Genomic DNA, 23,957 nt, shown 5'->3' with positions numbered 1-23,957 from the left:
GGGCCACCAGAGGACCATCGCTGAGCACATGCTTGAGTGGTGGTTCATTCTTTAGGTGACTAAATTCTTAGCTGTAGAAGACCTTGAAGAATTACCCACCCACCTTCACCACGATTGGCCAGTTAGGACATGTGAATAAAGAAGGGGGGAGGGGGTTAACTTGCTGGAAGTCCAACACCATGACGGACAATGGGCTGATCAGATCGCAGTGTAGAATTTAACCTTGGCAACACTGAAACGCTGTTCACGTTACGTCAAATTTAACAGGTGGATGAATGAAGAACATGAAGTGCTGAACTGTTTACTTCTGTAATTCCGTCATTAAAATACTTTACTTGTTTGGCTGAAGTCGCTTTCTTATTTGTCGCTTGTGGGCGTGCACTGTGCAAACAGCAAGCTAAATGTACTCGCTATGTATACACACCAGATCCACTTACGATCTCTGTACGCATTTAACAACAGGTCGTACAACCCCGATTCCAAAACGTTGGGACAAAGTACAAATTGTAAATAAAAACGGAATGCAATGATGTGGAAGTTTCAAAATTCCATATTTTATTCAGAATAGAACATAGATGACATATCAAATGTTTAAACTGAGAAAATGTATCATTTAAAGAGAAAAATTAGGTGATTTTAAATTTCATGACAACAACACATCTAAAAAAAAGTTGGGACAAGGCCATGTTTCCCACTGTGAGACATCCCCTTTTCTCTTTACAACAGTCTGTACACGTCTGGGGACTGAGGAGACAAGTTGCTCAAGTTTAGGGATAGGAATGTTAACCCATTCTTGTCTAATGTAGGATTCTGGTTGCTCAACTGTCTTAGGTCTTTTTTGTCGTATCTTCCGTTTTATGATGCACCAAATGTTTTCTATGGGTGAAAGATCTGGACTGCAGGCTGGCCAGTTCAGTACCTGGACCCTTCTTCTACGCAGCCATGATGCTGTAATTGATGCAGTATGTGGTTTGGCATTGTCATGTTGGAAAATGCAAGGTCTTCCCTGAAAGAGACGTCGTCTGGATGGGAGCATATGTTGCTCTAGAACCTGGATATGCCTTTCAGCATTGATGGTGTCTTTCCAGATGTGTAAGCTGCCCATGCCACACGCACTAATGCAACCCCATACCATCAGAGATGCAGGCTTCTGAACTGAGCACTGATAACAACTCGGGTCGTCCTTCTCCTCTTTAGTCCGAATGACATGGCGTCCCTGATTTCCATAAAGAACTTCAAATCTTGATTCGTCTGACCACAGAACAGTTTTCCACTTTGCCACAGTCCATTTTAAATGAGCCTTGGCCCAGAGAAGACGTCTGCGCTTCTGGATCGTGTTTAGATACGGCTTCTTCTTTGAACTATAGAGTTTTAGCTGGCAACGGTGGATGGCACAGTGAATTGTGTTCACAGATAATGTTCTCTGGAAATATTCCTGAGCCCATTTTGTGATTTCCAATACAGAAGCATGCCTGTATGTGATGCAGTGCCGTCTAAGGGCCCGAAGATCACGGGCACCCAGTATGGTTTTCCGGCCTTGACCCTTACGCACAGAGATTCTTCCAGATTCTCTGAATCTTTTGATGATATTATGCACTGTAGATGATGATATGTTCAAACTCTTTGCAATTTTACACTGTCGAACTCCTTTCTGATATTGCTCCAATATTTGTTGGCGCAGAATTAGGGGGATTGGTGATCCTCTTCCCATCTTTACTTCTGAGAGCTGCTGCCACTCCAAGATGTTCTTTTCATACCCAGTCATGTTAATGACCTATTGCCAATTGACCTAATGAGTTGCAATTTGGTCCTCCAGCTGTTCCTTTTTTGTACCTTTAACTTTTCCAGCCTCTTATTGCCCCTGTCCCAACCTTTTTGAGATGTGTTGCTGTCATGAAATTTCAAATGAGCCAATATTTGTCATGAAATTTCAAAATGTCTCACTTTCGACATTTGATATGTTGTCTATGTTCTATTGTGAATACAATATCAGTTTTTGAGATTTGTAAATTATTACATTCTGTTTTTATTTACAATTTGTACTTTGTCCCAACTTTTTTGGAATCGGGGTTGTATATCATAGTATAACCCAAAACCACGTGTGTGTTTGGTATTTTTCTCCCCAGGAACTAATTGCAGGTAAGAACTAACCTCACGCACTCGCCATCAGATTGGTCCGAGAAATCATTCAAGCCAATCGTTTCCTGTCCTACGATTTGATTCAAATGAGACAGCAGCTAAAACAAAGTGCCACCATTTTATTTGAATATACAACACAACAAATCGTGCCTTGTTGCTGTTGTTGTTTACTAACCACCACCTGGTTTGCTGCTCTGTTTATGTAATAACTGATTCTTATATGTGGCCTCATTGCTGCTTCACTGCTGCCTTTACTCTCACCAGGAGTTCCATTATGACAGTTTGTGTTGTTTGTTCATTTCTGTGTGTTTGTGGTGTGCGTGTGTCGTACCTGGCTCATTCTAAGCATTCTGCTGATGGCCTCTACTCCATAGTACCCCTGGTGGTCCTGTGTGGAATTACAATAGTTATTTGTGCACTGCCTTATATTCAAATCGTTCAGTCCTGATTGGAACCCGGAAAACACACACCATGATCGTACATGAACTAAGAACAAAACTACTGAATCAGATCTAAAAATAAGCCAATGAACTACATATAAAATGTAAATTGCTGAATTTCATCTCAAATAATCGAATGAATAAGGTATACAAATGAGTTACTGAAATAGAAATAATTTGTGAACTACTGAAGTGAATCTAAAATAAGATACTGAACTACATCCAAAATGTAAACTACTAAAGTAGATAAAAAATGTAAAGGGCTGAATTAGGTCAGAAATGCAACCCACTGAATTGGGTCTGAAATGAAAACTGCTGAATTACTGTAAGTCTGAAATGCAAACTGCTGAATTGGATCTGAAATGTAAACTACTGAATCACGTCTGAAATGCAAACTGCTGAATCACGTCGGAAATGTAACCTACTAAATTTCGTCAAATGCAAACTGCTGAATTACGTCAGAAATGTAAACTACTAAATTACGTCTGAAATGCAAACTACTAAATTGAGTCAGAATTGTAAACTACTGAATCACGTCAGAGATGTAAACTACTAAATTACATCTGAAATAAAAACTACTGATCTGGGCCTAAAATGCAAACTACTGAATTGGGTCTGAAATGTAAACTACCAAATTAGGTCGGAAATGTAAACTATTGAATTAGGCCGGAAATGCAAACTACTGAATTAAGTAGGGAGCGCAAACTACCGATTTAGGTCAGAAATGCAAACTGCTGAATCGAGTCTGAAATGTACGTAAACTACTGAATAAGGTGGGGAGTGCAAACTACCAATTTAGGTCAGAAATGCAAACTGCTGAACTGGGTCTGAAATGCAAACTACTGAATTAGGTCAAAAATGCAAACTACCAAATTACATCAGAAATGTAAACTCCCGAATTAAGTGGGAAGTGCAAACGACTGAACTGGTCCTGAAACACAAACTGCTGAATTGGGTCTGAAATGCAAACTACTGAATTAAGTCAGAAATGCAAACTACCAAATTACATCAGAAATGTAAACTCCCGAATTAAGTGGGAAGTGCAAACGACTGAACTGGGCCTGAAACGCAAACTGCTGAATTGGGTCTGAAATGCAAACTACTGAATTAAGTCAGAAATGCAAACTACCGATTTAGGTCAGAAATGCAAACTACTGAATTAGGCCTGAAATGCAAACTGCTGAATTGGGTCTGAAATGTAAACTACTGAATTAGGTGGGAAGTGCAAACTTCTGAATTGGGTCTGAAATGCAAGCTACTGTATTAAGTCTAAAATATAAACTACCGAAATAGGTAGGAAGTGCAAACTACTGAATTAGGTCGGAAATACAAACTACTGAATTAAGTGTAAAGTGCAAACTACCGATTTAGGTCAGAAAAGCAAACTACTGAATTAGGTCGGAAATGCAAACTACTGTATTAAGTCTAAAATGTCAACTACCAAAATAGGTAGGAAGTGCAAACTACTGAATTCGGTCAGAAATCTAAACTACTGAATTAAGTGGAAAGTGCAAACTGCTGAATGATACCTGAAATGTAAACCACCAAAGTGTTTCTAAAATAAAGTCCTGAACTCTTTCCATAATAAACTACTGTACCAGGTCCAAGAACTAAGCTCTTGTACGAGATCAAACTACTTAAACTAAATAAAGTCATTTGATTTAGTGAGGGAAAGGGGGAAAAAAAATCGGCCACTACGTGCAAATTTGTACAAAGGAAATACTTTTAATGCAAGGTGCTCAAAGTGACTGGCCGATTTTTAAAGCTCTCAAAATCGTCAACAGGTTTCAAGAGTTTCAAGAGTTAAAATGTTTTAATGTTCGCATCTAAAGTAACGGAGGAAAGACGGAAAGAAAGCGCGTGCTGGGATTTTAAGGAGTGCGTACTTTCACTAAGGTGTGAGTTTAAGCGGAGGTGGTGATTGGTCAGCTGCTGTACCATCCATTACATCATCACTAGCGCGAAGTTAGAACTCAAATTAAAAAAAAAGGTTTTATACTCCAAACTCTAACTGTGGACGCTGCTGGTATTTATTTTGATGACGACATGGCTTTCAGGACATTCTGAAGCATTTCAAATTTATTTATTATGGTATACTGATATACTGCCACACCTCTAACGATGACAATCCATAACTCGCAGTACTCACATATATACATACACAGCTGTGTGTGTGTGTGTGTGTGTGTGTGTGTGTGTACACAAGTCATCATTGACCCAGATGAAAGATGCAGCTGCTCTTTAGAATCTATCATTTCGGACCTGGAAAGTTTACAGTAATTTAATACAGGGATGAACACACACACACACACACACACACACACACACACACACACACACACACACACACACACACACACACACACACAGCCCTTAGCCTGAAACTGCTATATTTAGTGCAAGAGGAAAAAAAAAATACCCAGCATAGCATTACACAACATAAATATCCCAAGACCGCGCTCTTTCTATTATTAGCAATAGAGTTTTCAGTCAAAAAATAAATCCTTAAAGTACTAGAAAATCTCATATTTAACGTTTCCATGAAACCGTTACTATTATTTGTTACTGTTAACATCAAGCAAAGTAAGAATTTAAAAAAAAAAAAAAAAGATATATGACAACACTGCAAGCATGGCGTGACAGGCAGGGTGTGGCCTAATATTCTAATGAGCTCACTTGATTGACAGGCTTGCTAGAAGGCTCCATGTTGTGGCTTGTTTCTTCAGTATTCTGTGCATGTGTAAGAAATGCCACAAGGACGAGATCAATAAGGTGCATTATCTCTCTCTCACACACACACACAAGCATGTGAACAGCACATGATTTCATAGAAAAAGCGCTAATAAAGTCTGGCTATAGACTCAGGTTCCCTGTGGCGTGTGTGTGTGTCTCATTTCCACTCTTTCACATGTGGTCTGCGTGCTTTTAAACTCAAACCAAGAGTATGAATGCTAACACACACCACAGTGTGTGTGTGTGTGTGTGTGTGTGTGTGTGTGTGTGTGTGTGCTCCCCAGCTGACAGCTAGTCTCAGCGAGCGGCTGAGTCCCGGCTCGCGCGCGCACACAGTTATTTACGAGTGTGTGTGTGTCGGTCACAGGGCTTCATCACCTCCAGCTTCGGGAAGTCTCGTGAAGGAAATTTGTTTGGAGGTTTTATAAACTACAGTCGGAATAAAACAGGATGTTAAAGCAACATTCGGAATGAAGCGATGACGCTTTCTTTTTTTGCTGCCCCGCATCCCGTCTCTTAGCTTCAGCTCTTTCATGTCATATCTAGCGCGTAAAGACCTTTAAACTTGTAACTTAGGAGTTTCCAACCTCTGAGGTGACACGGAAATTCGAGACAATTTCTTCACCAAGTGACGTCAGATCAAAATGGCTGCTCAGCGCATCAACAGTAAACACAGCACCTTTGTACTGTATGTACAAGATTCCTCTCGATCACTAAGCACAGGGGCGTCCGTGGGTTTTTTTTCCCTTCCCCCTCTTCCTCACACTGTAGCTTGAAGACACGGACTTCCGTAATTCCGACTTCCCGCGCTGAAAATTACAACGTACATATTTTGGGCGTTTGAAATTAATACTGGCGTATTGGTAAAATACTACGGAAATTATGCTTTTTAAGTTTTAGTACGCAAACAAACATCGCGGAACACGCCTTCATTTACATTCGGAATTACTCGATCTGCGTTTCCGGAGTAACACGAATGTCCACACGTGCGCAGTTGTGCACATAGTCACCTTCTGGCTGAGCGCGAATTTTTCAAGGCGAGTCGTGGCGGAGGTTCCACCAAAAGAAACGACTCGGGGGCAAAATCAGGGCGTGGTTTTCTTCTAGAATGAATGGAAACGTTTGATGGTGTTATTCTTCGATCAAAACTAGGACGTGATTACGCCAGTTGCTGGGTTTCGGTCTCACGTGACTTTTCTTAGCGACTTCACTTCCGGTAAAACACCTGGTGGTCTAGTAAACCAAAACGGCTGCCGTAGCGCAAACAACTAGCGATGACTTATCAGAGGATGCTCGTAATCTAGAAGCCACTGCTTGCTTTAGATCTATTCAGAAGATTGCCATGTGCAATGGAATACAGTTTGGGAAAGAAGGATTTGTCGTACGATCTGGAAAACGACCCTTCAGTCGAGTTCGCCAACATCTCGAACTATCTGGTGTTGCAGACGTCCTTCTACACCGCAAAACAGATGAAAGCGTGGAAGAGTACGGAGGCTTACGACTTTTTTTTTTTTTACACAGCTGGGTAAAGGACCTCGGGATCAAGTCGCTGCCCAATGAGTCCTGGATTGTTTAGGTTGCAAGTTGAAGCGGAAACAAACAGCTGGCTCGATTCTCACTTTAGCTCTTATCTCTCAGCTAAATCATTCACAAAGATCAGAACCCCTTTAAAGACCTGGATCTTAGTCAAACAAGTGATCACGGCGCGTTGTAACTGTACGCCTGGGGAAGAATTTTGTCGCGACCGTCATTCATGCGGACTTTGTGAGGAGTGAGGAGGAAACAAAACAAAAAACGCTGGGGACTTCAGCGCTTCATGACTAAAAAAAAGTACCGTAAACTAACGACACCTAGCAAGAAAAGTGCTTAGAAAACGCTGAGATGGAAATGCAAACCTTTCAGCAAGCGATCACTGCAAACTCGAGCGTGCTTCGGCTCGGCTCCCTTCGATTTCGGCGAGAGGTTCACCGAAGAGCCACCTTTCGTGACGTCCTGTGTTCGTTTGCACTTTATCAGTTCACGAGAAACCGTGAAGAAACTTTTATCAGCTTCACGGTTTGATCAACGCATCAAACGTAAGGCATTTTTCATGCGACCAATGCGCTGAGCTTCGGTAGACCACCAGCTAAAGCTCTGAATGACTAACGAGGCGGATGGGACGTCACGTCAAACCCAGCAACTGTCTCGTCTCATCTCATCTCATCTCATTTTCTTCCGCTTTATCCGGGGCCGGGTCAGGGAGGCAGCAGTCTGAGCATGGAAGCCCAAACTTCCCTTTCCCCAGACACCTCGGCCAGCTCCTTGGGAAGAACACCGAGGTGTTCCCAGGCCAGCCGAGAGACATAGTCCCTCCAGCGTGTCCTGGAGCCTCCTCCCGGGGGGACATGCCTGGAACACCTCCCCAGGGAGGCGTCCAGGAGGCATCCGAAAGAGATGCCCGAGCCACCTCAGCCGATTCCTCTCGATGTGGAGGAGCAGCGGCTCTACTCCGAGCTCCTCCCAAGTGACTGTGCTTCTCACCCTGTCTCTAAGGCTACATCCAACGGCAACGAGATTTTTTTTTTTTAACTATCGCGTCCACATGGGCAACGGATCAGTAAAATATCAGGTTCATATGGCAACGCAACGCTTGCTGAAAACGATGCAATACACATGCCACACCACTACGTGCGCTGTAAGACGGTCCCATCGGAGACACCAGAACAATAGAAGTAGATGCATGCACATAACTGCGCATGCGCACAGCGACTATCCCTGTCACTGTCACACGCACACACTTTCTCACTCCCTATCCTATGGCTATAGTCCCTTTAAATCACGTGCTCGTTTTTTGAATGGAGACGCGGATAGAGGAATGAACGGGGGTAGATGGAGAGAGAGAGGAATGAATGGGGGTAGATGGAAGCCGGTATGCCAACATTCTGATATCCTCCAGAATTCTTTAATGGTCCGGAATAAATTGAATGCTACACGTTGATGGATTACTTTGTTCTTCTACGCCCTTTTTGAGGAATGTATTGTCGGACTTAAACCAACATCTGAAGAGGTGAGATCGCTCCTTTTTGTTCCCTATTTTTGCTGGCGGGATTGACTCTGCCCTAAGGGCTATTCTCTCACTCTCTCTCTCTCTCTCTCACTTTGCACCATTACACAATAAATATTCACAGTGAAAATATTTTGTAAGCGCGTTTCATGAACCAAGTTATAGGATTTGTTGACAACTCGCATCGAGCTCGTTACACTTCTACCCGGCGTGAAGCACACGTGGTTGTGACGTCATCGTAAACAAATCCGTTCTACTCATCCAGACGAATTCGCAACGGCGCCGTTGCCAGATTTTTCCACTCTGGAACCCGTTCTCAAAAGATTTCGTTTTGGGGCACCCAAAACGCCGGTGCCGTGTGGACGCCAGGCCGAAACGATAAACAATTTTATCAGATTCACCTGAATCCGTTGCCGTGTGGACAGGGCCTAAAGGAGCGCCCAGCCACCCTGTGAAGGAAACTCATTTCAGCCGCTTGTATCCGCGATCTTGTTCTTTCGGTCATTACCGAAAGCTCATTTGGGTAATGGCCCAGCAATTGTTCACTTTGTAATCAGGGCGTTAAGGTTGCATGACCTAAAAAGAGCATATGAAATCGAAGCTTCACCAGCGAAATGTAACCGAGAGAAGGAATCACAGTTTAATAGTTATTGCTGAAATAAACGGAGGTAAGGTTACCTTATTTTACGCGCGGTCATGTTAGTAGTTACTACGGATTTTTTTTTTTTTAATAGAAAAGTAAGGATTTTGAGACGCCTATTTGGGAGTTGACGTGTTTTCTCAACTTTGTTTTCACCTGTGCAAAACTAAAAGAGAAAAGGAAAAAAAAATCCCTGCAACAAGTTCGCAGTCCCCCCCTCCCCCATTCTTTTCACTGAACTTCTAAGTTATGTTGAATGCAACAAAAGAAAGACTCCGTTCAGTCCCTGAACATACAGCGTTCGTTCTCTCATCCTTAATACCTGAGGTGGGTGAAATTGAGCTTCGGGGTTGTTTGTGTTTTATTTTATTTCGAAAATAAGAAACGTGGGAGTGGGACTGAAAAGCGGGCCGTCTCCGGTTTAGGGACTGGAGCGATGGAGCGGAGGCTGAGGAACAGTCAGAGCCGGAATTCACACGCTGTGCTGACAATTAATTAATAAATTCGTTCTTTAAGAAATGAATCATTAAAAATGTGATTCAAATGAATAGATTTTAAAAAATTATGTCGGGGAGGGGGGGAAAAGGAACAGTTTTACAGTTTTAGATTAAATATTACACTTTGGTGTCAGCACTGCAAAGCAGTATTTAAAGCATTAAATCGAGCTTGAAGATGTGTGTGTGTGTGTGTTTACCGTAGGGGGTTTGCGTTTGCGAGCAGGTCGCCCCACTCTGCGAGGTGGAGCGTCCACCACAGCCCCTTCCTGCATGATCTCACACACTTCCGGTTCCTGCTCTGAACTCTGCAAAAACACACACACACACACACACACACACACACACTTAGCATTAACCAGCCAAACACAATCATCTTCATCAGCAATATGACTACACACACACACACACACACAGAGAGAGAGAGGGAGAGAGAGAGACACACACACAGAGTGTGTGTGTGTGTGTGTGTGTGTGTGTGTGTGTGTGTGTGTGTGTGTGTGTGAGAGAGATATCTTTGAACACAGCATAGGAACCAGCTGTAGAAAGTCGGACAGTGGTTGCTAAGGGTAAAAACTGCTTAGCAACTGTGTTCCGGAGAGTGTGATGCCGCTCTGCTGACTAAAGCCTCCAACGTGACGATGCCATTTCCGCCACAACCTACGTAGAAAAACCCTACAGTGCAACACACACACACACCCTCCATTTCATCATCGCCTGGATTGGAATTTATGGCCAGTTAAACATTAACCCAAGATACAAGGAAACACACACACACGTTTTTGTTTGCATTTGGGAATATATGGTATGTGCGTTAGTGTTACTCTAGTGCATAGTGTATAATGTGTGTGTGTGTGTGATAGTTGTGTGTCTGGTTAGATGAGACTCTATTTCTGTCTCGTGTGGGGGTTATTTTTGGGCCATTCCAGTTGCCAAGCAACCTGGCTGCATGCAGAAAAAGAGAGGGAGAGAAGTGCCAGGATGGAACGGGCACTACGCTGGCCTCCCCACACACACACACACACACACACACAGTGTCTGAAATCACTACTTCGCTCTCGCAGCGCGCTACCTAACATGCAGATGCTTACCTCACGTCCTACGCACGATCCAGCATTCCCGCTTCATTCCGAGGAATTCTATTCTGAGAATTACGGTAGTGGTTTAGGTTCTCTTAACGCGTCCTCTAAAACGTGCTCGCGTCCATTTTCTTCTCCACTTTATTTACGCTGCAAATCAAATCAATTCTAATGAAAAGGAAAAACAGACTGAAAATAAACTCCTTTTCCAAATCCGAATCCAATCTTTGCCGTTTTGTGACAGGATCTGATATGTTTCCGATCTGTGTACGATTTTTATGAAAGAAAAAAAAATCCATCACAAATCAGATGCGTGTCACTCCAAATGTGCTGCTACAAATGTAGCGGCATCACAGACGAAAACTCGCCTTGAGGCAAGGTACGGCCGTATACGTCGCTTCCTCGCTAATATTTCACTCGGAATTCCGGCGTGTGCCAAACGAATAAGTGCCTTGAATGATTTTGTTTTGCTTGACCGCTTTAAAGACGACCGACGATTCCCGAATGAAACCTGAACTCGGACCGCGTCCAAACGCTCGTCTCTTTTCCGAAGCCGTGTGCGGATTTATGGGGTCACTCGTGCCATATTATGTGTGGTGCAAACACGACTCGCGCCCCACGCCAAACACACCAAGCGGCGCTAAAGCAAACATCTTGAACATGCCGAGTCTCGTTCACGTTCGAGGAAAATCTGTTTTCAAAAATCATTTGGTTTGATTTATAGAAGCAGAGATGGCACAGAGTGAAAAGAGCTGCTGTGTGTGTGAGAGAGAGAACGATGCCAGAATGAGTGTGCACTCTGTGTGTACAAAGGTGTGTGTACTGAGAGTTCAGGTTATAATAAGTCTTATCTTGGCCAAATAAAACACTAGCTGACAACTGCCATAAATATACTACAGCGCAGGCCTCTGGGTAACCTTCCCCGAGTTCAACGAGGCCACACCGCTGCGTGTAACCAGAGCCGAGTACAACAACAATAATAGTGAAAACCCGCATGCACACACACACACACTTGTACTTCTATCGTTGACAATATATTCCCTCGCCCCTTACCCTAACCGTCACAACTAAATCCCTAACCCCACCCTTTACCGAAACCTCATTCTAACCCCAACCCTAAAACTAAAAAGTCTTCATCCTCAAACAGCCCTCTGAAGAAGTGAGGACCAACCAAAATGGCCTCACTTCTCAAAATTCTGTTGGTTTAAAAAAAAAAAAAAAGTATTCCGGTCCTCAATATGCAGCAAGTATACACACACACGCCTCTTCTAGACAAATTATTAAAGCTCCGGTCACTGATTTACCTTTTACTCAGTGGCTGGTCCACAAACCTTCAAAAGAAAAAAGTGTGTGTGTGAGGAACTTCGGCTCCTCGTTAGCGAATGAGGAAAACTCAAACAGTTACTCTTTAACTCGGCGTTACACTGAAATTACACTCCGACCATGTGCCAGCGGCGACTTTTCTACTGAGGATATGAAGATAAATAACATTTAAACACTCTACACACACATTTATCGTTGTGTGTTAAACGAGACGTTTATTTTTTTTTTTTAAATGGCTCAATCAGCCAGAAACAACACGCTTTCTGACCAAATCTGAAAATTCAGCTGCGCTGTGGTATAAAAATCATTAACTACAACACACAAAATTCTACTCTAGTGCCGGGGTTCTCAACCTTTCCTGCTTCGAGGCCCAGCTATTCATACAACCCCGATTCCAAAAAAGTTGGGACAAAGTACAAATTGTAAATAAAAACGGAATGCAATGATGTGGAAGTTTCAAAATTCCATATTTTATTCAGAATAGAACATAGATGACATATCAAATGTTTAAACTGAGAAAATGTATCATTTAAAGAGAAAAATTAGGTGATTTTAAATTTCATGACAACAACACATCTCAAAAAAGTTGGAACAAGGCCATGTTTCCCACTGTGAGACATCCCCTTTTCTCTTTACAACAGTCTGTAAACGTCTGGGGACTGAGGAGACAAGTTGCTCAAGTTTAGGGATAGGAATGTTAACCCATTCTTGTCTAATGTAGGATTCTAGTTGCTCAACTGTCTTAGGTCTTTTTTGTCGTATCTTCCGCTTTATGATGCGCCAAATGTTTTCTATGGGTGAAAGATCTGGACTGCAGGCTGGCCAGTTCAGTACCCGGACCCTTCTTCTACACAGCCATGATGCTGTAATTGATGCAGTATGTGGTTTGGCATTGTCATGTTGGAAAATGCAAGGTCTTCCCTGAAAGAGACGTCGTCTGGACGGGAGCATATGTTGTTCTAGAACCTGGATATACCTTTCAGCATTGATGGTGTCTTTCCAGATGTGTAAGCTGCCCATGCCACACGCACTAATGCAACCCCATACCATCAGAGATGCAGGCTTCTGAACTGAGCGCTGATAACAACTTGGGTCGTCCTTCTCCTCTTTAGTCCGAATGACACGGCGTCCCTGATTTCCATAAAGAACTTCAAATTTTGATTCGTCTGACCACAGAACAGTTTTCCACTTTGCCACAGTCCATTTTAAATGAGCCTTGGCCCAGAGAAGACGTCTGCGCTTCTGGATCGTGTTTAGATACGGCTTCTTCTTTGAACTATAGAGTTTTAGCTGGCAACGGCGGATGGCACAGTGAATTGTGTTCACAGATAACGTTCTCTGGAAATATTCCTGAGCCCATTTTGTGATTTCCAATACAGAAGCATGCCTGTATGTGATGCAGTGCCGTCTAAGGCCCCGAAGATCACGGGCACCCAGTATGGTTTTCCGGCCTTGACCCTTATGCACAGAGATTCTTCCAGATTCTCTGAATCTTTTGATGATATTATGCACTGTAGATGATGATATGTTCAAACTCTTTGCAATTTTACACTGTCGAACTCCTTTCTGATATTGCTCCACTATTTGTCGGCGCAGAATTAGGGGGATTGGTGATCCTCTTCCCATCTTTACTTCTGAGAGCTGCTGCCACTCCAAGATGCTCTTTTTATACCCAGTCATGTTAATGACCTATTGCCAATTGACCTAATGAGTTGCAATTTGGTCCTCCAGCTGTTCCTTTTTTGTACCTTTAACTTTTCCAGCCTCTTATTGCCCCTGTCCCAACTTTTTTGAGATGTGTTGCTGTCATGAAATTTCATATGAGCCAATATTTGGCATGAAATTTCAAAATGTCTCACTTTCGACATTTGATATGTTGTCTATGTTCTATTGTGAATACAATATCAGTTTTTGAGATTTGTAAATTATTGCATTCCGTTTTTATTTACAATTTGTACTTTGTCCCAACTTTTTTGGAATCGGGGTTGTACTTGTAACGAGTCGGGGCCGATTAAAAAAAAGATCCCCAGTTATTTTGGCTCGTCTGTTCTATTAGAATCTAATAACCTACTGCAAAGTGTATTAATGGGATGCGATATCAGTCCCGGTTACTAACGGGAGCCCAGGAATTAAATAAATACAATAAAAACAAACGGTTTTTAATTGTAGGTGTTGTATTTAAAACTGTATCAGAAGCCAAACCCATGCGTACAGGCCATTCTCAGCCAAAAGGCGTTAAATGATCCAAAAGTGGAGTCTGGTTTATTAACACAAGAACTTATTGCCATGGTTGTGTCCAGCCAAAGAACTGGATCTAGAAACCGCTCAATGGTATTAGATCCTTACACGCTAACAAAGAAGGATTTTTCCTACGAGTCGGAAAATGATCCATCCGTCAAGTCCCCCGACGTCTCAAACTACCTGGTAGACATCGTTCTATACGGACGAAAACCTGGAAGAGCATGAAGGCATACAACTTTTTTTATACGTGGCTGGGTTAAAGATCTGTGGATCAGGACGCGAGAAGATAGACGGCGGGAGACGGAGCTCGGCGCAGGAGGAGCGTTTAGGATTCAGAATCGTAAAGCAGAGTATTTAAACAGCGTGGCGAGAAACAAACGTGATAATGACGATACTTCGCAAAGCCTCTGTGAAAACGGAGTATCGGCTCAGTATCAGGTGTTTCCCAGGTCCAAGAAGGTGCATGCAAAGGCGCGACAGTCAGGTGTTCGTCTGTTGTGTGACCACAACTTTTATCTCCCCGCCCAAATGCCTCGTTTTCGTCGCTAACCCATAGCGAGCTGTAGTGTAGCTTAATGAGGCGGATGTGTGCTTATTTATACTACTTCATTCTACTCTATTCTATCCTGTATTTTGTTACACAATTTACATGATTCTATTGTGCGCGCACCTGCTCTACTAGTCTACTCTTTTTTTTCTTCTCTTGTTCTCTTGCGTTTTATTCTACTCTATTAAAACTATCATGTTTACCCTTTTCTATTCTACTTTACTCTCCGTTTTATTCTGCCGAAATTTAATCGTACTCTATTCTAATGCATTTTATAGAGATGAAAGTGGAGCAAAGAAAAAAATCCTGAACTTTTGAAAGTCAAACTAAGATGGGGGGGGGGGGGGGGGGGGGGGGGGGGGGCAACGTCCCCTGAAAATATTTTAATAACTTAACACGCAAAACCCTGCATTCTAGTGCATTTTAGTACCTATTTTCACTCAAACAAGCAGGGCTCTATGTTAACTTTGAGACATGGTTGCCCATTCGGGCAACCACTTGTAGAAATCTGGTTGCCCGAACTCAGAACATGGTTGCCCAAATATTACATATTATTATTATTTTATTTATTATTCAACCTTCTCAGATGCTGTCTGTATCAACAAGCATTGACACTAGCGCCCCGTGCGAATAATGCGGTAATTAGTCATGTAGTGAAGGACATACCAATATGCAGTCCACCCAGGATTTCGCGGGCCTTTTTTGTGATTGTTGCGGGCTAAAATGTCTGATGTTGCGGGGGGGGGTTTCCAAAAAATTGCGATGAAAGTTGTGGTGTTTTTTAGGTTTTTGTTGCGATTACATTGCGGGAGGAAGTGAAAGTTGCAAGAAATTGTTGCGATTTTCTCTTTTTGTGATTAAAATTGAGTGATGCGTTAAATATTATGTTATTACTGAAAAACTATTGATTAAAAAAACAAAGACACTGAGAAATGGTCCTATAAACAACTTTACCAATATAAAAGATTACCAGGACTACAAAAATGCAGAAAAATAGGCTTTACTTATCCAAATGCACCTGTTGGTTCAAAAGTTAAAGTGCAGAGAACCTCACAGCACAACATGAAGTTACCTTAAAATATAATATAAATGCCTCAGCTTTCATGTAAGAAAAAAAAACTATTAATACTAGTACTGTGTGCAGGCAGTCTCTCCTGAAGACTAAATTAAACAATAATTATAAACTAAAAATAAATGGCTCAGGCTTCACAGAAGAAAAAAAAACAATTTGAACAGAATCTCACAGTATGATGCTGAAGCTGCCTAAACAATGGAAAATAAAATACCATTTTGGCAAAAATGTTGGCATCCATTAATTTCTTGTATTAAGTAAAAAAATAATGTAAAGTGCACACAGTCCTTCACTGTAAACATAACACACTTTCAGTAACAGAATTTAAGCCTACATAAACACTGACTCGCACATGCTGCTTCTCTTGAACGTAAACACGGAAGTAAGGCGGAAGGTAGTTTGTCGACGTCACCTCAAGACGACGCCAACGATTGGTCAAATTTGCGGGAAAGTTGCGGTGATTGGATATAATTGCAGCACCGCCCTGAATTCGCAGGGATTGGTTGAATTTGCGTTGAAGTTGCAAATCGCAACATCGCGAAATCCTGGAGGGTCTGATTATTAGCAATGGGAAACTACACTGCGAGCCCGCAATGTGCAAATGTGAATTCCGCTAGCTGTTGAACATCCTGTAATGATAACATGAACGCAGTCTTTCTGAGTCAAACAATCGCAAATCGTGATGGAATTTCATCATAATATGAATGAATAAACATTGTTTTTCACACAAGTTGACATATTTGGGTAGTTGCCCGATCAGGCAAGCATTTGTGAGAGTCTGGTTGTCCGAATCTATTGAATGGTTGCCCCAGGCAATCGGGCTACTGTTAATGTCGAGCCCTGACAAGTTATAACTTTTAAGCCTTTTTCTTTCATGTACATTAATGATTAACATGTCAAAAATATCTAATTTAATTCCCCTAGTTAATGAGTAATTTTCAGGAGTGCGTTTAGAAAACGCGGTGATTTTCCTGCTACACAGTTCATTACTTTGAAAAAAATCAGACAGTTGAAGGTAAACTCAGCAAAATCCCAAAACAGTCCTGTTAAAAACTTAAGGTCTGTTAGAGTTTCTAAAGCTTTCAGGTTTCAGTGTTGGGGACATTGAGCCTCGTTTATCAGAGTTGTGCGTTTGCAGAAGCTAAAGCGAACTAAAAATTTCCAATTCATATTTATGCGAGTTGAAGCCAATTGTTCACATTAGTTCGTATTGTCTGTAAATTTAAACACGCCAATGAATACCAAATTTCTCATATAAATCAGGGGCGTAGCTTGGATTTTTCAAGGGGGCGGGGGCGGGGTCACACACTGACTGGCAGCCTGAGTGCATTATGTAACAAAAAATAATTCCCATTGCTAGTTTTAGGCAGCTTAGAAACCGACTCTTCCATTATTGCTGTTTCTTCCACGTTTTCTTGATGTCGTGTTCTAGAAATGGCACTAAAACTTGGCTTCGAAGCCACAAAATGCAACTTTGATGGAAAAAAATATATAATAAATTGCTGACCTCTCTTCATGTCGAAAGAAGGAGGAAAGTTTTGCTTGTTTTGACATGGCGAATTATTAACACAAGAGGAAATACTCGTAATTCGCAACTAAAAAGACTGCAGCTCCACTGGCAGCTTGAACATGCTTTCTAGTGCGATCGTGTTGCGCTTGGGCAGAACGGTGTCAGTCCTAACGAGCTCCGGCACGCGCGCTGTTAACAAAGAACACCTGTCTTTAATCAATGAACTATGTTTGGGCTATTTACCGTAAGGACTGCGCCCAGACAAGGACGATGCGAAGTATTGCGCCGCGTCTAGGAACGCGAAAAATCCGAAAAATAAATTTCTCCATTCGGGAAACCGAAGATTTCCAAGAGTTTTGTCAAATATCCGGGTAAATCCGGAAGACTTTCATCTATAATTTTATTCTGTTCCACATTCTTCCCTACTACCCTCGTCTATTCTATTCTCTACTCTACACTATTCAATTCTATTTCAAGTACAACGTGTATCACAATTTATGGCATCACGACACTACCTGCTCCATCAGCTGACTTGTGACTGCACGAAAAACTCGGGGTTTCGTGCAATTCTCGGCCAGCTAACAGAATGATAGGATTGCCTTCGCTAGAGCAGCCTTGTATTTCTTCTATAGTCAGATTAATTAAGGATATCTTTATGCAATTCTACAACAGCTAACAAATGTATAATATGAGTAGCACGCTGTGTGAGCACAATCGCTATCAGGCGCGTTAAAATGTAAATAACTTTTCTAGAATTTCACCAAAACTCATTGCATTTTCAGCATTGTAAGAGAACTCCCTAAAGTATTATTCAGCAAAACCCCAGAATGATAGCACAAATCTAGAATTTTTAACAGAATTTTAGTTCTTAAAATTTAACGTAATTATGGACGTCATGCGTAACATTTACACCCGTGAAAAATCACTTTGAATGCTGTTTTGAAAGTTTTGATCAAATATTCTCTAAAAAAAAAAAAAAATATCGCTTAAATATTATAAACACAGTCTTTTAATGTATCAAAAAATAATTTTGATAAAGCAAGGAAATTCGGAAGAAAATTTGTTTTTTCTTTTGCTTGTTGTGCGCGTCACGCTACCAAAATCTAGCTAACCCCTTCACGAACAATTCCAACTTTCATGGACTTGTAGCGCAAATAAACCTTTCAAAAAAATATATAATACTTCTCACCCAGTAAATTAGAATCCTGGTGATTTATATCCTCGTAGCTTCAGTAGATCTAGAGATTTAGTCGATTTAGTAAATCCCAAACGCTGTGAAACACGCCAGCCATCTATGGTGAGAAGTGCTGCTGTAGTTGAGAAACTCTCATTTCTCCCGCTTCCAACCAACTCCGTGACCCATACCAAAATAACAATGTCACGCTCATCACTTAAGGATGATTTATGCCAAGTTTCACGGAAAAATACAGCGAAATAAACTTGCTAGAAGCATTTTTCAAAATCCCAAACATTACGAAACATTTCTTGTAGGGTTTCAGGTTACAAATTTCGAGAATAGAGAAATTGCGGCGCAAAAGTTTGCCACTAAACTCGCGAAAATACTCCATCCTAGCGAGTTTCACAACCGAACTAGGCTGCGTGACAGTCCGTGACCACCCAGGAATGTTCTAGAAGGTACGCTTCTAGGCACGTGCGATCGAGAAAGACGCCACGTGAAGGTAGTAAAGGTAGCATTTCCACTGTCTTATGACGTTTTTGCTTGTTTTAGCGCGATAAACAATGCATTATGGGTAATCATTAAAATGCTGATTTCAAGGTTTAAATGGGTAAAAACAACTAATTTATATAGATATTGTAAAAATTGTGCCTAATAGTTATTTCAGTACATAAAATCAAAACCTGAATTTTTAATTTTTTTTCCCTATGTTACACCATTGTGCATCTATAGCATGCTACTCATCATAAATATATTACTTTTTGATTTGGCACAAATGACCTCGTTTATCATCAAAAATGAGAATTAACAGACGAAGGAAAAATTGTGATCAAACTCTGATTCATTGTGCAGCCCGAATAATACATTAATACATATTTGCATTATTTAATAAATTAACAACAACTTCACTGGCGTAATAATTCTAATAAATACGTACATCATTCAATTGTCAACCAATGAATTCATGAATAAATATCATTTTGTTAAACAAACAGAAACATGAACCCAACTGCACAAGTCACCAAAATAAGAATTCAAGTCTCGTTCTCTGACCTGAGATCAGTTCCTGCTTCAGAAACAAGGAGACCGTGTCCAGCGGCGATCAGAACCAAACACTTATTCAGCTCTCCCACTCTCTGTGCGCTGAGAGCTGGTGAGGATGAGGTTGTAAAGGTCAGAGCTCAGTTTCTCCTTACCTGCGTAGGGGTGTGTGTGTGTGTGTGTGTGTGTGTGTGAGTGAGAGAGAGAGAGAGAGAGCGAGAGAGAGAGAGAGAGAGAGAGAGAGAGAGAGAAGGGCTTGCTTTATATCCCAGGTGAGCGGCAGCTAAATTGGTAAGTACCTGACATTTGGTCGGGTAAATTATGGGTTTTTAGAGTCCATCAGTGAAACGATGCTTAAACTAATAAGTGTGTGTAATTCTGTGGCCTCGACTCAACTCCAAAAGCACTCCGGTGGCCATAAACAGGAAATTAAAACCCGGCCCTGGGCGCTGTGCAAGAGCATTGTGGGTAAAGACGCATGGTTAATGCAGCCCCGTTCAAAACCGTCAATGTATTTGGAGGAAAAGTAAGGAATTAGAAGTCAGTGGTGGGTCCGCAATAGCGCGCTCACGCACTCGGAGTCTCGGTCTAGCTGGACGTTGGTTAATATGTAGTGCTTACTACGTTTAAAACCAGTTTAAAGATCAGCCAGGTGCTAAACGGTGTCCTTCTGTCAATACGGGACAAATTAGACTCCCTACCAGATAATTAAGCAAGCTATTTACCCGAGTGCTGCTGAATTCTGGACTGTGATTGGTCAGAAGGGTTTCTATGGTAACGCCTCACCTCGCGGCGAAGTTTTGCGTAAGACGACGGGCTATTTTGCTCCTCTATTTTTTCCCCTCAATAACATGGCAAAACTGTTACTACAGAAACGTACCGGTACTCACAACATTAGTACATGCGCATTACTGAGGACAACACCTGACCAATCGCAATCTGAGAACGTGTTTCATGGACGTTTGAGATCAATAAAAGTAACTCGTGTTACTAAAGTAAAAAGTGTCTTTTGAATTCATTAAAATTCATAATTGCTGTGGTGTGAGAGGAGGAAGAACCGACGTCCATCCAGGTGGTAACGATAAGCCTGTTTCGTCACGCCACAGCATGAACCGTTGATTATTTTCCCATCCCAGCACCCTTTTCCTCCTGTTTGGCTCTCAGCCATCGCACGCTAGCGACCAAGCGGTGACGATGACAACGTGCACTTCCTCTGAGACGCATGAAACCAGCCAACAGCATCTTTTCAAACTGCTCGGCTTGAAGACGCTCGGAACAAAGCGCTATCTGCCCTCTTCCTCATACACGAGCTCACAGACTCCTGCGACTGGCTAGTGTCGCTGTGATTGACAGGACAGACAGAGTAGAGTCCCGTGCAAAAGCCTCAGGCACATGTAAATAATACTAAATTAAAACAAGAACAAGATCAACTGTGAGCTACTGCTCACTTACGTATCCCTCCATTCACGCTAATATCAGAATGCAAGCATTCGAAGGAATAGGACACTTATTATGAATGTTGACTTCAACAAATAATTAACCCTGAAACAAGGACGTAAAGAGGAGTGTTCTCCCCAGGGATTTCAAACAGCATCCTGGTAAACTGTCATTTTGAAATAGCGTCAAAATCCACGCTATATGTTTCGTAAATGCATTCAGTCGGTAAAACAGGAAGTCGATGTGCGCCAGACCTGAAAACGGTCCACACGGTCTAGAACCCCAAGCTGAAGCTTGGTACCAAATATCAAGCAGTTGTGATTTGTAGTTGCTGGGAAAAAGTGTTACGAAGATCTTGTGAATCCACGCTATATGTTTCGTAAATGCATTCAGTTGGTAAAATAGGAAGTCGATGTGCGCCAGACCTGAAAACGGTCCACACGGTCTAGAACCCCAAGCTGAAGCTCAGTACCAAATATCAAGCAGTTGTGATTTGTAGTTGCTGGGAAAAAGTGTTACGAAGATCTTGTAAATCCACACTATATGTTTCGTAAATGCATTCAGTTGGTAAAACAGGAAGTCGATGTGCGCCAGACCTGAAAACGGTACACACGGTCTAGAACCCCAAGCTGAAGCTCGGTACCAAATATCAAGCAGTTGTGATTTGTAGTTGCTGGGAAAAAGTGTTACGAAGATCTTGTAAATCCACGCTATATGTTTCGTAAATGCATTCAGTTGGTAAAACAGGAAGTCGATGTGCGCCAGACCTGAAAACGGTACACATGGTCTAGAACCCCAAGCTGAAGCTCGGTACCAAATATCAAGCAGTTGTGATTTGTAGTTGCTGGGAAAAAGTGTTACGAAGATCTTGTGAATCCACGCTATATGTTTCGTAAATGCATTCAGTTGGTAAAACAGGAAGTCGATGTGCGCCAGACCTGAAAACGGTCCACACGGTCTAGAACCCCAAGCTGAAGCTCGGTACCAAATATCAAGCAGTTGTGATTTGTAGTTGCTGGGAAAAAGTGTTACGAAGATCTTGTGAATCCACGCTATATGTTTCGTAAATGCATTCAGTTGGTAAAACAGGAAGTCGATGTGCGCCAGACCTGAAAACGGTCCACACGGTCTAGAACCCCAAGCTGAAGCTCGGTACCAAATATCAAGCAGTTGTGATTTGTAGTTGCTGGGAAAAAGTGTTACGAAGATCTTGTGAATCCACGCTATATGTTTCGTAAATGCATTCAGTTGGTAAAACAGGAAGTCGATGTGCGCCAGACCTGAAAACGGTCCACACGATCTAGAACCCCAAGCTGAAGTTCGGTACCAAATATCAAGCAGTTGTGATTTGTAGTTGCTGGGAAAAAGTGTTACGAAGATCTTGTGAATCCACGCTATATGTTTCGTAAATGCATTCAGTTGGTAAAACAGGAAGTTGATGTGCGACAGACCTGAAAACGGTCCACATGGTCTAGAACCCCAAGCTGAAGTTTGATACCAAGTAGCTATGATTTGTGAGAAAAAGGGCGTTTCGGATGGACGGACAGAGGTAAACCAGTACCCCCCCCCTTCGGAGCGGGGCTATAATAATAACTGAAACAAAGCCAATATTTGGTCTGGGACAACCTTTTACTTAATATGCTGCTCAGACATTTACAAACATTTTTTTTTCCTGTAACATTTAAATTTTGTGCTAAAAAAAACACGTACGTTTGGAACTCAAAAATGTTTTGACTCAATCATGTAGAAGTACGGAAGCCACGAGAGGCCCTTCATATAATCTTTTTTTATTCACCTTATTATCCCGAGATAACGACAATTAATTCAGGATCTCGAGAAAACAACACAACTAATTCGAGCTCTCGAGAAAACAAAATTATTCCGTGATCTCGAGAAAACAAAGGGCCTTTTCCACTACCCTTTTTCAGCTCACTTCAGCCCAACACGGCTCGCGTTTCGACTACCTCAGAGCAGCACGACTCAGCTCACTTCAGCCCTACTCAGCACCCAAAACTCGCACGGTTTTGCAGTGAGGCTGAAGCGAGCCAAACCGAGCTGAGTGAGGCTGGGGGGCGTGAGGAGACACTCCCCTGTGCACTGATTGGTGAGGAGGAGTGTCCTCACATGCCCCCACACGCCCCGCGAGCACGCTGGGATCTGTAAACACCGTAAACCCGGAAGAAGAAGAATTACGACAAACTAACGTCTCCAGCAACACTAACGACTCCATGTCCTCCATGTTTATTGTTTACTATCCGGGTCGTGAGACTACCGCTTAAAAGGTCACTGATGTCACTGTTTGCGCCGCCTAACAACATCACGTGACGTCCACCCACTGTCGCTAACTCCACCCAATGTGTCCACCCACTTCCCCACAGCCCCACTCAGCTCGACTCAGCCCAACTCAGCACCGCACGGCTCAGCCCAGCTCAGCCGCGTTGGTAGTGGAAAAGCCCCACAAGACAATTATTTCATGATCTCGAGAAAACAGCTGAGATTTCTAGCAGAGCTGCGCCCCCTTAATGCAATCTCTCCGTGTCAACCCCTGATCAAAATATTGCCTTATTAGGTGATCGATTATTCCAGACATTCTAATGACCAAAGTTGCGTCTATACAGAATGAGAAATAGCCCCAAAGTCAGCATATCACAAGTCTCTCGGCGCACCTGAATGAACCATTTCTCAGCTGTTTACTCGAGATCATGAAATAATGGTTTTGTTTTCTCGAGATCTCGAATTAGTGGTGCTGTTTTCTCGAGATCCTGAATTAATTATGTCGTTATCTCGGAATAATGGTTTTGTTTTCTCAAGATCTCGAATTAGTTGTGTTGTTTTCTCGAGATCCTGAATTAATTATGTCGTTATCTCAAGATAACAAGGTGAATAAAAAAAAAGATTATATGAAGGGCCTCTCTCGGCTTCCGTAAAGAAGTCATAAAATAGAAATCTATCGCAAAGTTTGTATGAGGGGGAAAAAAAAAAAAAGGGTGCCTGAGACTTTTGCACAGTATTACTGTCCCCCCCAACCACCCAGAGAGCAG

General features: G+C 42.2%; 1 protein-coding gene across 10 annotated transcripts in view; it reads right to left on the bottom strand.

Annotated features, from left to right (window-relative positions):
* Positions 1-23,957, bottom strand: part of LOC132881277 (DNA (cytosine-5)-methyltransferase 3A-like) — a 117,923-nt gene that overhangs the window by 74,295 nt on the left and 19,671 nt on the right. For 5 of the 10 annotated variants that reach the window (XM_060913841.1, XM_060913846.1, XM_060913850.1 and 2 more), the window contains exons 3-4: positions 9,690-9,797; positions 2,471-2,527 (exon numbers count right to left, since the gene is read on the bottom strand). In XM_060913841.1, coding sequence (XP_060769824.1) covers positions 2,471-2,527; positions 9,690-9,797 — 165 coding nt within the window. Of the gene's footprint in view, positions 1-2,470; positions 2,528-9,689; positions 9,798-19,491; positions 19,635-23,957 lie in introns of all 10 variants that reach the window. The other 5 variants (XM_060913845.1, XM_060913848.1, XM_060913852.1 and 2 more) reach the window with 2 other exon arrangements.

The sequence above is a fragment of the Neoarius graeffei genome, chromosome 2 (genome assembly GCF_027579695.1).
Source record: "Neoarius graeffei isolate fNeoGra1 chromosome 2, fNeoGra1.pri, whole genome shotgun sequence".
Taxonomy (NCBI): domain Eukaryota; kingdom Metazoa; phylum Chordata; class Actinopteri; order Siluriformes; family Ariidae; genus Neoarius; species Neoarius graeffei.
The sequence above is the reverse complement of the archived record's forward strand: the minus strand, read 5'-3'. Positions and strand labels throughout refer to the sequence as shown.